We start from the raw sequence: 13,961 nt of genomic DNA, 5'->3' as shown, positions 1-13,961 counted from the left end.
TTTTTCCACCTGCAGGTCCCTTACAACACCCAGCCGTCTGAGGAGAGGGGATCTCTCTTTGAATTGCCTTTCCCGAGGTTTCTTCCTTTCAGGGAGTTTTTCCTCGTCTTCATAGAGAGCTTGGGCTGGGTCAGGAGCCGCTGCCGATATGGTCTTATAAAGTCCAATATGCCATCTAGTATGTAACTTTAAACCAAATAAATTCATCTTATTGATCATTGAGAACTCTTCTCAATCTTTTTCTCATTGCATTTGCAGAATTGTCAATAAAAGGGTTTTTATCTATTTATTTCCTCTTTCATTAAGAAAATACCACTTACCTTTTGATAATAGTTATTATAATACGGAGAAACTGTGTTTACACAGCACCTTTCAAAGCATTGGTAAAAGTGCTTATATACAAAAATTAAGATTAAAACATTCTAGGACTACATTTTGAAATCAAGTCATGTAATTAAAGGCATAAATCAAATATATAAGACACTGTATAACAAGAAAAAATAAAACAAAGGGATTACTTAAGTATTTCAAACATAATCAGAAACCTTCAAGAAAAATCAACTTACTAAAGCTGAATGGTCACCAATCAAAAGAGACTAAAAAAAGAGGTGATATAATCTTGAGCAGCTGCATTTTATACCATCTTAAAATAATAATCTCGAAGATTTTCATGTTAATAAATATCTGTTAAGTCACTGTCACAGAATGAGGTAACATAATGGCCCACTGATGAAAGCCCCTGGATTTGCTGCCATACCAAAAATGTGCACTGGGTGTCAGTGGCAACAATCCTGGAAAATATCACAAGCTTTCTCTCTTCTCACTTTCTCTGAGCAGCCAGTCAAGAAAATGAATAACTGCTGAAATAAAACGAGATAAAATATAAATAATTAATTAAAAATAATATAAAAAACTAAATAGAATAAGCATTAAATTCAACATGAATCACATTACTTTTGTGTGAATAAACATTGAATCTACATGGTCCAGAAATGTGTGGCTGTGACTTTAAGGATCTACATCATCACCATCCACCAATGAAGGAAGAGGATGAGTTGCTTAGAAACAGAACCCACACAAACAACAACAGTTCTCTTTGAAACCACCTCAGTTAAACAAGGTGCTCATTTGTGCTCATTTTCTTGTCATTTTTTCTGTGATGGCTCAAATCATGATGTATGAGCCCTTTGAGCTCTACAATCTGCTCAACCAGCGCAGCTGTGTGTCGAGGCTGGCAGAGATAAACTACCTCTGTTTGATTGGTAAGAGATTTAGCTCAGCTGCGGTGGTTGTTCCAAGCAGTTGGTTGATTTGCTTGCACACTGTGCTTTAATTCTATTAAACTCAAGCTGTAACTTAATTGTGTGTTTTATGTGTCTTTTCCTAGATGCTCGTGAAACCCAAGATTACAGAATGAGTCACATCATAACAGCTAAAAATGTCAAAATGGTATATATACTGTATACTCGATTCCTACAAATAGATGAAAATGGACAGTAGTGCGGCTCTTGTAAAATCCATGCTTAGCCAATGGTTTGCACTGTACAAGCAAGTAATTTGAATAAAATAAGAAAGTAGTTTGTGTGGCACTTCACTTCCAGTAATATAACAAAAAAAGGTTTTAGACTACAGACTACTTTTTCTTCAGATCGTCCACATTAGCCATTGTAACGACATTAGTCATTGCAGTTACAAAAGCCAAAGACAAATACCTTTGTTTGTTAGTTTTCTACTTTCTAGGATTATTTTGCGTGTCAAGTATCCAAACTATCTGGGTGACTCTTTCCAGAATTCAGAGGGCATGTTCCTCCTGCCAGAAGCTGTGGAGGTGGACAGTATGCAGCACGTGGTGGTCTACGACAGCAACACAAGCTGTTTACAAGAACAAGGTCACTGGATCCTTCACCAGTCCACTCAACACATGACTGGACAACAAGACTAAATAATAGTATATAACTAAGGGGACAATGTTTTTTATTCCCAGTTCAAATGTAGATTTTTTTTTTGTCTTTATTATATTTTGAACTCCACATTTCAGTCACAGATTTAAGTCATGTTTATGCATTGGTTTCTGACTGGTTGCAGGCAGAGCATTTGAATGTGCCCAGGCCCTCGCTAAAGCAAGCATCCGCCCAGTCCACATAGTGAGAGGAGGCTTTCAGAGGTTCTCAGCTCTGTACCATTTTTTAAGGACTGAGAAAATCATCTACACCATCATGGTAATACAAACACACCCGACCTGGGGATTCATAGACGCGAAGACTGTGAAGGTTTATATAGTCAGTCATTTCTGGATTCATTCAGGAGCTGGAAAGCCTGAAGATTTATCCTGTGGAGGTTTTAGCAGGACTGCTGTATATGGGTGACCAGAAACAGGGCATGGACTCCAGTATCCTCAAAGACCTGAAAATCAGCGCTTTCATCAGCATCTCACAGAGTGACACTCAGGAGTAAGGCAGGACTGGATGTTTGAAACATTATTGGAGAAAAGTCTGAATGACGTGTCAAGATTGTTGCTTTTGTTTTTGATACTTCTAGATCTCAATCCATAAAGGGGAACCAGGCCATCCTCAGCATCCCTGTGGCCGACTCTGTGGCGTCTGATTTATATTCAAGTTTTGAAAGAATTTGTAGTTTTATTGGCAAGTCGTGCCCCATACTATACTTAACAAGCTTTTTAAAATTCTTACAAATATTTTCTAGTCTCATTTATAGAAGCAGGGAACCAATGCATTGTCTGTCTTCTATTTTCAGATACACACATCAACATGGGCTCCAAAGTCCTGATAGTTTCCAGGCAGGGCAGGAGCCGCTGCAGTGCTGTAACCATCGCATTTCTCATGCACCACCTTAAATACACACTGGAGGTAGTTGGAGTTCATACTTTTTGGCTTCAGTGGGTGCAGAATCAAAGATGAAGTGGTCTTGTTCATAATCAATAATCAATCAAAGCAAGAAAATGTAATAATGACAAACTTATGTTAATAAGTAAGCTTTAGAGGTGTTAAGCTAGGTGTTTCCCACTGCTTCCAGTCCTTATGCTAAGCTAGGCTAACCATGTCCTGACTACAACTCTGTATTTACAGGAATGTGAAGGAGTTTGACATTGCGGGAAATAAACTTGTTAATTTTCTTGCCAAGATTTATTGGTAATATTTGTTGCTGGAGCAAGCAGCCAATTAGCCTAGCTTAGCATAATGACTGGAAATAGTTGGAAACAGCTAGCCTGACTCTATCCAAGGTAGCGAAATCTGCTAATGCTACTACTTTTACTTTCTTTCAGCAGGCCTGGAGGTATATGCTCAAATGTAAAGCAAGCATGAGGCCAAACACGGGGTTTATGCAGCAGCTGTCTGACTGGGAGCTTCACACCACGGGAACAAAAGCGACTGATATCTCTGAGTCTCATTTTTAACAAAGGACCCGACAGCTACGACAATGATGTGGCTAACTGCTATTCACTTCATGCAATAAAAGCAGCAGTAAAAGTTTGATGATCTGTTTTGTATGTAATTGTTTGTAGCAGTGTAGGTTTGATAAAACTCATGTGATGTGGTGAAATTGTGTGGAGGTCAGTGACATTATAGTTCCTACAAGACAATTAAATGTATCTTTTCAAACTCTTCCTTTATTTTAAAAATGACTCATCAAGGATGTACTGCAAATGGACGTAGTCATCAAATTTGAGAAAACAAATACTGGACAGTGTTTTTTGTATGAAACGTATATTATTGTACAACTTTTGTGCACTTTTTCTCTTGTTTTTTATTCATGGGCAAAGTAATTTATGAATCAATATCACTGGCTGTATTTCAGTCCATACATGGCTCTGCCAGAGGTGCTAACAGTGTTGAAGATGACAGCTTCCCCTGTCTTCAGAGTTACATAATATCAGTACTAAAATTACAGGCCACATGCCAGGTAGTGGCAAAGTGTTTGCCCTGAAATTTACCTTGAAGGCGTCACAGCAACTTAAATGCAGACAACGTACCAAAAAACCTATGTTAATAAAATAGCTGTGTGTCTGTTATAAAAGTCAGAACCATACTTTGGGGTTATAAGGTCAAATTCTGCTAATGACGTGTAATTTGCCTGACAGGCTGAACTCAGGGCAGGACATATGGAAGTCAAGCAGTTGCCTAAAGATCCTGCTGCTGATTGGCTGACAGGAGGAACCAAACTCGAATACGACATCAACAGCACATCTGATTGGACCAACCAGTTGTCAATTAGCACGTTCAACGAACGCGACGGAGTAAAGTGTGCCACCGTCAGCTAAGATACAACCGGACGTCCTACTTGGCTTTCAAAATAAAAGCACGCAAGTGTAAATGGTGAAATAATTTTAGATTGGACACTAAGAAGACAGTTGATAAACTCGGTTCAAGAAGGGACAAAATAAAACAATAATTTCTGCATGTACACATACATTTCCTCTTATGTAACATACATAGTGCGCATACACTTAACACACATTCACATGATTGTCAGATTAGAATACAGATTTTAAAGAAATACCAGTTTGCTTTTAGCAGTTTTGACAGCGCAACACTCCAGCTGTCAATATTTGCACCAGTATTTTGGCCACTGCTGACCCTCCGAAATGACTTGCACCCAGGATAATCTATTATTCAGTCAAACGTAATGCTTTAATTTCCTTAAAATGTCCGAGTGAGATTTCTGAAAAAAACAAAACAAAACAAAAAGAAGAAGCTGTTTAAAACAGAAACAAATTTCAGTTGGTGCACTTCCAGCATTGGGTCAGCTGAATTTACAAAAATCCGCCTTTTGTCTACAGGTGTTCAGATAATTCAACATGTTTGAAGAATATAGTTGACAGTAATACATGAACGAAGACTGCATTTTTACTGGGATTAAGATAGAGCAGTTCTATCAAGGAAACTACTTTAAAAGGTGCCAATGTGGAGTTTTTTGTCCAACAGTATCACTGACATAGAGCAATGTTTTTAACAGAAAGTCCCTGTTGTGTTTGTTTCAAGCACATGGTGACATGATTTTAGGCTATTGGTTGCAGTTATGTGCTAATTAATGTAACAATGAGCCAAAAAGGCACCAAAAACAGACATTTAGCTAAAAAAACATAGATGTAACCAATGCATGATTTATGTGATTTGATTTTTTGTAATCTGGTTTGCACATGTTTGATGTTGAAGAAAATGCATGCAACTTCTTTGTCTGGTCTCCATGATATATTAAATGTGCTTTTGTTAGTATCACTGAGCTCCACAGGGCACCTTTAAACTTTTAAAACCAGCTACATTAACTAAAATGACAGTATCAGATTTTGGTCTTTATTTTCCTCAAAATCTGTAACAAATGCATAGACATTATCAGTCATTACCAGTATTAGTTATTGACCCTTTATCCAGAACTGTAGACACTAAAATACTTAGCTGCTCCTGCTTTTATTGTGAAGGCTGTGGCCGGAAGTCGCACTCGTCCCTTTGTTTAGTTGTGACAGCGGTCCAACTGTTGCACAGCGACGCGTGATTATTTCCCAACTCCGGGAGGCTTCCTGATGTCACAGTAGAAAATGTTGTTCAGTCCAACGGGTTTTAGTGAATGTTTACGCGAATGGGAGGATTTAGAGAAGAACTACCAACAAATTCAGGTGAGTTCAACCTGTCCTCGGCCGTAACGTTACCCATGGAAGTGCGCCCTGCCCCGGGTAAGCTAACAGCCGGAGTGGGTGGGCACCGCGGGCGACACTGCTCGGTGTCCGCCCTCAGCGGCTAAAGATAATTTCACTGTGACAAACTAAGAGAAGATAAAAAAAAATATAGACAAAGTTAGTGGAGGTTAGACTGTGGACAAACTGCCGGCGGAACGGTTGTCACGTTGTTCCAGCACGGCGCTGTTTTGTGGAGGCACCACGACACCAAGCGTGTCAGTTTGATGTAATGTGTTACAATGTACACATTGTACTGTTGATCTGACAACTGTGTGTGACTTACAGCTGTAGGAGGCAGTCAGATCCTTTCCAAAGTAAAAGTAGGCTTACTAATATCACACTGTAGAAATACTCTGTTACACTTGTAGAAATACTCTGTTACACTTGTAGACATACTCTGTTACAATTGTAGACATACTCTGTTACACTTGTAGACATACTCTGTTACACTTGTAGAAATACTCTGTTACACTTGTAGACATACTCTGTTACAACTGTAGACGTACTCTGTTACACTTGTAGAAATACTCTGTTACATCTGTAGACGTACTCTGTTACACTTGTAGACATACTCTGTTACACTTGTAGAAATACTCTGTTACACTTGTAGACATACTCTGTTACAACTGTAGACGTACTCTGTTACACTTGTAGAAATACTCTGTTACATCTGTAGACGTACTCTGTTACACTTGTAGGCATACTCTGTTACACTTGTAGAAATACTCTGTTACATCTGTAGACGTACTCTGTTACACTTGTAGACATACTCTGTTACATCTGTAGACATACTCTGTTACACTTGTAGAAATACTCTGTTACATCTGTAGACATACTCTGTTACAACTGCAGACATACTCAGTTACAACTGTAGAAATACTCTGTTACATCTGTAGACATACTCTGTTACAACTGTAGAAATACTCTGTAGAAATACTGTATGGGAAACAGTTTTTTTTTTCTAAATACTTGCCAATTAATTTTCTGCAATCAGTCAATCAGCTGATGATTTCAGCTGTTCATGTATATACCGATTGGTAGTTTAGTTGGCGAAACTTTAAAATAAACATCATTAATAGATGGTAAATTTATAGTTAATTAAACTTTAATTTAAAGTTATTCAACAAACAATAAAATGCCCTATACAGCACTTATTAAGCAATTGTTTATTATAAAGTTGCAGCTGATGTTTATGAGACTTTGTAAGTGGTTAATAAATACTGTGTAGTTCATCTTTAAACATTATTTGGATGGCTATTAAAGTTGCAGCTGATGTTTATAAACTTTTACAATTGCTTAATAAATGGTTTTTAGTGCATTGCATCATTTCTTAATGGCAAAATAACTAATAAACAGAAGTGTATCAACTTTTAATTTACCATATATTAATGATGGTTGTTATAATGTGTTAGCATTTAATTTATAACAAAACATAATATTTTATAAGCTCTTCTTATGGTATTTGTAAAGTAATTAGTTACTTACGATTAATGAAGTGGGGTAAGTGCACAATATTCCCCTCTTAAAGGTAATTTATAGAAAACCATAACACAGAATATTAAACCAATGGTTTATAATCTTTTTTCCCGTTGACCCCTTGTGAAAAAGCAGCATCTTAGTGGGGCCTTCAGAGAAGTTGGATCTTGAGCAGCTCCACCAAAGAGACTCTTAGATGTATAAGAATGTTTCATTTAAAAAGCTGTTTGAGGATCAGAGAGGTCATTAAAGATTAATACAAGAAATACAAGATATCTTCAGATTTATGTTGTGACACATTGGAGGGGCCTGATCCTCGGCTGGGTATGACTGAATTAAACTACCTAAGAGTAAAGTACTTAAAACTAGCAAGCTGCTACAACAATAAAACATCAGGATTTACAATCTAATCAGGTCATACATATTATATCAGCTACAGAGGACATTTTTATGCTGAACAACTACTTGAAACTTTAATTTTTATGCTCATACTTTTACACTTAAGTTCAGTTTTGAATGTTGGACCATGAATACCAGAGTATTTCTACATTGTTGTATTAGTACATGTACTTAAGGAAACAAAATACTTCTTTCACCACTGATTTTTTACAGTGTAAGTCATACTCTAATGTTGTTGAACGCTGGTTGAAGTTGACCTCATTTTAATTAATTTACATTCTGTAGTGTACATCAGTGCATCATTTTTAAATCTAATCATACTGCATGCTTTCTATTTAAAATCTTATTCTAGTAAGTAACTAGTATGGATAGCTGTTGGAAAAAATCTAATATTTTCCCTGAAATGTATCTTGAACAAAAGCATAGTACTTGAGTAAATGTACTTAGTTACGTTCCACAATGGTTACTTGAACTCAAGTGAATTATGAATAGAAAGTGTTGATTTAATGCACCAGAGCACGTCGCTTACTGGGGATTTCAAAACATGATCACAATTACAACACAGCAGCTAATTGTGCAGCAGCTGTTGAGCAACTGTCATCGTAGGTCACATGTTTTAGTGGCAAACAATGAGCCTGTGTCTGAGCATACCAGAGCAGGCACATCTCACACATATACCTTTAACTAACATGCAGTGACACAGTTAAATCTGTGGGAGCAACAGGTAGGTTGTTATCATGGAAAATATCAACGAAATTCAAACCTTTTGACAAAACACAAGATCAGGTTTCTTCCTCAGTAAACAGTCAGTCTGGCATTTTTTGCATGTTTTAGCCGCTTTACAATAAATCCTGGATTATTTACCTAACAACCCTTTTACAAACTGAACCTTTAAAGATATATGTGCTCTGCACTTGTCGAGCTTTATTGTGAAAGGTTCCAGGGCATCTTCCTTGTGTCCTCTCTACCTTGCCGATTTGTTAATGAGTAAAGATGATTTTTTTTTCTTCTATTTTCTTTTCAGGACACCCATCGTCTATACAAACAGAAACTTGAGGAAGTGACCAAACTGCAGGACAGCTGCTCCGGTGCTATAGCACGTCAGAGGAAGAGACTGAAAGAGCTCACTGTGTCACTGAAAGAGTAAGTATTGATCAGCAATTTCATTGAGAATACACTCAACGGCGTTTTTTGTGCAAAACCAGGTCACGTACTAGATAACTTGAATGCTCCTATTAATGGTCTCCTTGTGAGAGCTAATAAGGGTCAAGCTTGGCCTTAAATTTGGTCACATGACTCTGATTCTCAAACATCTCCACTGGGTAGCTGTTCATTACAGATTCTGGTGCTGGTCTTTAAACTTCTCAATTGTCTGGTGCTTGATAGTATATCTCACAGGCTTCTTTATATCTCTGGATTACAAAAGCATTTCATTGAATTTAAATCCAGTATTGAATCCATTTATTACATTCACATCTTTTTGAACCCCTTAGTAGATTTTATAAGGTTTATTTTTCAACATTTACAAGTAATTAAAACTTAAATTAAAATGAACCTCTCATCACCTTTTGTTGACTGAGATGGAAAAACATAACAGTTCTAACAACCTGTACCTACAATCCTAAAATGAGATGAGTGGCATAATATATGAAATATTAATTTTACTTTTTGAAATAATAAAAAAGACACATTGAAATAACAGCTATAGCCTTCACAAAATACTTCTAATTAGCAATTAAGTTAATGAGATTGAAATGTTGGTGCTTGAGAAGAGAAGCCCCGCGAGTTGGGCATAATAGCAGTAGAGTGACAGAGTGACATGTCTGCTTAGTGACAATGTGTCTTTGGCTGAATAAACAGCAGCTCATGAACGAGAGAACGGCCCAAATTTTCATCAGAGTCAGAAATGGGTTTAAAATTTTCACCTACAAGGGTTCGGCCGTGGTATTTTGGAGTGTAAAGGTCGCAATGAACAAGAGAAAAGTAATAAACAAGTGCTGCAAAAGTCAAAAATCATAAATAGAAATAAGAAATTCATAACAAAAAATATATAAAATGTATTTGTGTTGAAAGTAAAAAAGATGAAAAGATGATGAAATGTGGAAAATGAAAAAAGAATGAGCCATTGTTCACACAGTACTGAGAAGATGTGTATTAATGTTTATTAGCCGCGACTCATCCATGTGTTTTCCATTGCTTTTTGCTCGTAAAAGAGAGGAAGGAGAGGTTTAAAAGGTTTGATAAAAGCCTCATTAGCATCAGAGCTTAATGAATCTGGGTACTTTGTTGACTGTGAACTCCATCAAAAATTGACCCAGCTATCAGAAACGTTTCCTGTGCATGGGTGGGAAGCCAGTGAGGGATTACGTCCTTCACAGGCATTAGTGTTTTAAATTTGCCAGAATGTTTTTTTCTTCTATTAGATGCAAAGAAAATCATCCAACACCCAAATTAAGTCCAGAGGACGTGGATGCCATCACCGAAATGGAGGACTCCATGAAAGACAGAGCAAATGCTTTCTCTGAGATGGAAGCTTTTCTGCCAAAGAAAAACGGGTTTGATTCTCTTATTTTGATTTCTTTTGTGTATTTGAATAACACTGGAGTTTCATAATAGGTTGTCAGTATATTTACCATTTTACTAACAGCTTGTCTTCATGTAAAAAACAAAATCAGATACATTTTAAAATAAGAAAACTATCAAAATGTTTAAGATGTTAGCATTGTGTCTGACTGACTTCCCTTCCTGTTTAGGTTATACCTCACTCTTGTTTTGGGAAACGTCAATGTAACACTCCTCAACAAACAGTCAAAGTAAGTCGCATTCAATTTTTGTTACACTCACAGACGTATCTTTCAAAGTACATGTACAATAACATTTCTGTTCGCTTCACCAAACAGATTTGCCTACAAAGATGAATACGAGAAGTTCAAGCTGGTCCTCACGGTCATCCTCTTCGTGTTCTCCTTCACATGTCGCTTTTTATTCAGCTACAGGTAAGATTTCACAGCACCTTGTTTATGTTTGCAGCCGATTAACCTATTTTCCTGGATTAACACACATTTGATGCTCTAGTGGAGATTTACACAAACAGACATATTAATTCATGGCTGACTGATGCAGGATTTTTTAAGGCTGATCCAAATTTTAGTGTTAAAAATCCACAAATGGCTTTTTTTTTATTTTTATAATAGCACATTACATAAGCAGATACTGATAATGAACCCTTGTGTTATATTTGGTTATTATGACCGATGAGATCCAATGACAGCATGAATGAATGAATGAGTTTGTTTAATGATTTCCATGACATGTGTGTTAATTTGGTTGTGGTCTACTTCTTTATTTTCCTTTTTCTTTTTGCGTCAGAGCTCTAGATGCCCTGTTTAACTTCCTGCTGGTTTGGTATTACTGCACTCTCACCATCCGGGAGAGTATCCTCATCAGCAACGGCTCAAGGTCTGCAACTGTCTCAACTCTTTTTATTATAATGATAACTGGTCACATTAAAAACCTCGTCAGGCTCTTCAGGGTCTTTAATCTTGAGCCAAATCCTTTTTTTTAAAGTCAGAAGTTGATTCTTTTGAAAGATTTTTGTCAGATGTCACAGACTTTTTTTTAATAAACCTAGAATAACATCATAACCTTGCCTGTATCACGTCCAGCAGTACTACTGTGTCCTTCAGTGTCAGTCCTCCATGTTGTTTCAGGATCAAAGGTTGGTGGGTTTTCCATCACTATGTGTCAACCTTCCTGTCTGGAGTCATGCTCACTTGGTGAGTGATGTTATTCACTCCCTCTTTACTCTACATTGGCACCATAACTGTACAAAATCTCATTCTAATATATCCTCTGCTTGTCGTTGAAACCTTACCATCAAAATCCATCTCTCCTGTGCTCTTAAGTGTCATCAGATTTGGGTTTGTTCTCCATTTTAACCAAATGTTGTGTCTGTTCACAGGCCTGAAGGAACTCTCTACCAGATGTTTAGGAACCAGTTCCTGACATACTGTCTTTACCAAAGTAAGCGCTTCAGTCCCAGTGTGTTGCAGCACCTCCTTAAGTCCTGGTTAAATTACTGTGTAGTATCAAGTGTGAACACATTTTAATTGTCGGCAGTCCTCAGCGTGAAAAAGCATATAATATATATATAACAGTAACATAATAACACAATCACTGATTTAAGGCCAATAATTCTTCTTGATTTTGTTCTCTGTTCTGTTTGCAAAGTAGGCTTCGTCCAGTTCCTCCAGTACTACTACCAGAGCGGCTGTTTGTACAGACTCAGAGCGCTGGGAGAAAGACACACCATGGACCTAACAGTCGGTGAGTAGTGTCCGTCTCAAGTCCGTCGGTTTCTATTTGTAGTTGAATGACTTTGAAATAACACAAGGAGAAATGATACAAGTGAACCACACATGACAGCGTATATTATGCATTACAGAACGACTTTAAAAGTACAGTAATGAAGGAAACAGCCCCCTCGGTCAGCTGTACAATGAGTCGCTTGTGTGTGTCACCATTTTTATTTATTTTGAGGGTTGCTTAAGAAAAACATTTATGTGTTTATGTAAGGAAAATGAATACAGGCATACATATCTCAGTTCTTTTTCTCATTTTACATATGGGCCATGTTCACTTCTTTTCTTGCGTCGACAATATGCTCACCTTCATGTCAAATGTAAACCTCTTGAATGCACTGTAGCAATGCAGGAGGAATATCAGTGATGTAATACACTGGTAGAGATTAAGTTAATCTCAACTCAGTGACTCTCCTCTCTCCTCTCCTGATGCTCAGAGGGTTTCCAGTCCTGGATGTGGAGAGGCTTGACCTTCCTCCTTCCTTTCTTGTTCTTTGGTCATGTGAGTAGCTGCTCTCTTAATAGTGCTCACTGCTAACTGACATCTAGGGCTTATTAATGTAAGGTTTATTCTTTTTTAAAATACACGGGAACTGTTATTTTAAAAAAAAAGTCACGATTAAAGTCTCAGCTTAAAAATGCTAAATTTAAAGAATCAACTTTTTTCTTAATTTTCTTTTTATAGCTTTCGTTACTCTTAACTCTTTCTCTTCTTTACAGTTCTGGCAGCTCTACAACAGCGTAACACTCTTCAAGATGTTTCAGCTCCCGGAGTGTAAAGAGTGGCAGGTTGGTTCGCTGAAGAGTTTCGATGTTCCCTCATCATAACTTTAAAATACCCAACAGGTCTTTAAACACATTGTACACACAGTGCAACAAACAGCAGCAAACTCATTCCGGGATGCCTGATGTCTATGAGAATAAACATCCTCGGAAAATAAACCAATGATTGTCTGTGCAGTGCAAATGCAGGGATTATATATCTTTATATCATTATTTACACTCAGTTGAGACTTTTTGAAATTAATAATTAATGTTATTCATTTTATTTTAAATACTTTGTTGACAGCAGTAAGAAGTACAGATGTGTTTACTGCACTGATCTTTTGGTTTAGTAAACAGATATAGGTAGTAGCTGGTGTAACAGCATAATTTCTGCATTTAAAGTTCTATGAGCTGCGAATCCTCTCATGAATCTCTCATTTTTTATCATTGTTTATTTTTTGTTGGGGTCTAGGTTGTGATGTGCGGCTGCTCTTACATGGTCCTCTTCATGGGAAACTTCTTGACCACCCTGGGAGTGGTTTACCAAAAATACATGAACAACCAGGACAAGCCCAAGAGTTTATAAAACTGGAATAATGAAGCATGCAGAATAACCAAAAACCCTTGATGGAACAGAAAACGTGCAAAGTGACCGCAGCTCTAAAATTCTCTTTAGAGCTTTTACCAATGTTATGATTGTTGTCCTTGTGGACCATTTACATGTACTGCTACGAGTATAAATGTCCTTTTGATTTCTTTTATGTGTTACTGAGGGTTAAAGCAAAATGTTGTACAGGTAGGTCAAAGATATTATCACTCCGACAATCACTCCAACATATCAAAAAACCCTACCAGGTATCAATCAGGTTTTGCTTAGTACCACAGGATTTTCTGTCTTGGTCAAAAATGTACAACTCCAAAAGTAAATGTTACTGAATAAAGAAATAACCATGTTATTTGAATCATATTTATTTAGGCGGATCTATAGTTTGTTACTCAGCAGCTGCTTTGTGCTGTAGCCTTACAGAAAGTGCTCAATAAAACACTTCAGCAAACTACTACTTGTTCTTGTTTTCACTTTCCCTTCCAAACTTCTCAGAGGATTTCATTACAATATTTATTTGAGGCCCAAAGACGCAATATTATCTAATATTTTACAAAGAAAAAGAAAGCTTAGAGAAAAGCCCAAAATATGAATCCACATTTGTGTTGCAGTATGAGTAAGCTACTTTAAACTAGTTTCACTTAATGCTACATGCGTTATAATT

At 37.1% G+C, this 13,961-nt stretch overlaps 2 protein-coding genes across 3 annotated transcripts; both read left to right on the top strand.

Annotated features, from left to right (window-relative positions):
• Positions 1-1,159: 1,159 nt before the first annotated feature.
• styxl1 (serine/threonine/tyrosine interacting-like 1) lies at positions 1,160-3,415 on the top strand. The gene is made up of 8 exons (XM_073478796.1): positions 1,160-1,262; positions 1,388-1,449; positions 1,790-1,889; positions 2,086-2,219; positions 2,305-2,450; positions 2,539-2,642; positions 2,755-2,867; positions 3,284-3,415. The coding sequence occupies exons 1-8, from the start codon at positions 1,160-1,162 to the stop codon at positions 3,413-3,415; spliced, it is 894 nt and encodes a 297-aa protein (XP_073334897.1).
• A 2,085-nt stretch (positions 3,416-5,500) lies between these two features.
• LOC141007728 (transmembrane protein 120A-A-like) lies at positions 5,501-13,751 on the top strand. Of its 2 annotated transcripts, none has more exons than XM_073480123.1 (12): positions 5,501-5,632; positions 8,592-8,710; positions 9,991-10,122; positions 10,321-10,380; positions 10,468-10,563; positions 10,937-11,026; positions 11,278-11,343; positions 11,529-11,590; positions 11,801-11,893; positions 12,366-12,430; positions 12,649-12,717; positions 13,166-13,751. In XM_073480123.1, the coding sequence occupies exons 1-12, from the start codon at positions 5,555-5,557 to the stop codon at positions 13,277-13,279; spliced, it is 1,044 nt and encodes a 347-aa protein (XP_073336224.1). In that variant the 5' UTR covers positions 5,501-5,554; the 3' UTR covers positions 13,280-13,751. The 2 variants fall into 2 exon arrangements, with proteins under 2 accessions (XP_073336224.1, XP_073336223.1); XM_073480122.1 differs by having other exon boundaries at positions 11,798-11,893.
• Positions 13,752-13,961: the final 210 nt, after the last annotated feature.

Source organism: Pagrus major, chromosome 13, assembly GCF_040436345.1.
Source record: "Pagrus major chromosome 13, Pma_NU_1.0".
NCBI lineage: Eukaryota > Metazoa > Chordata > Actinopteri > Spariformes > Sparidae > Pagrus > Pagrus major.
Note: the sequence above shows the minus strand (reverse complement) of the source record. Positions and strands in the feature narration are given on the sequence as shown.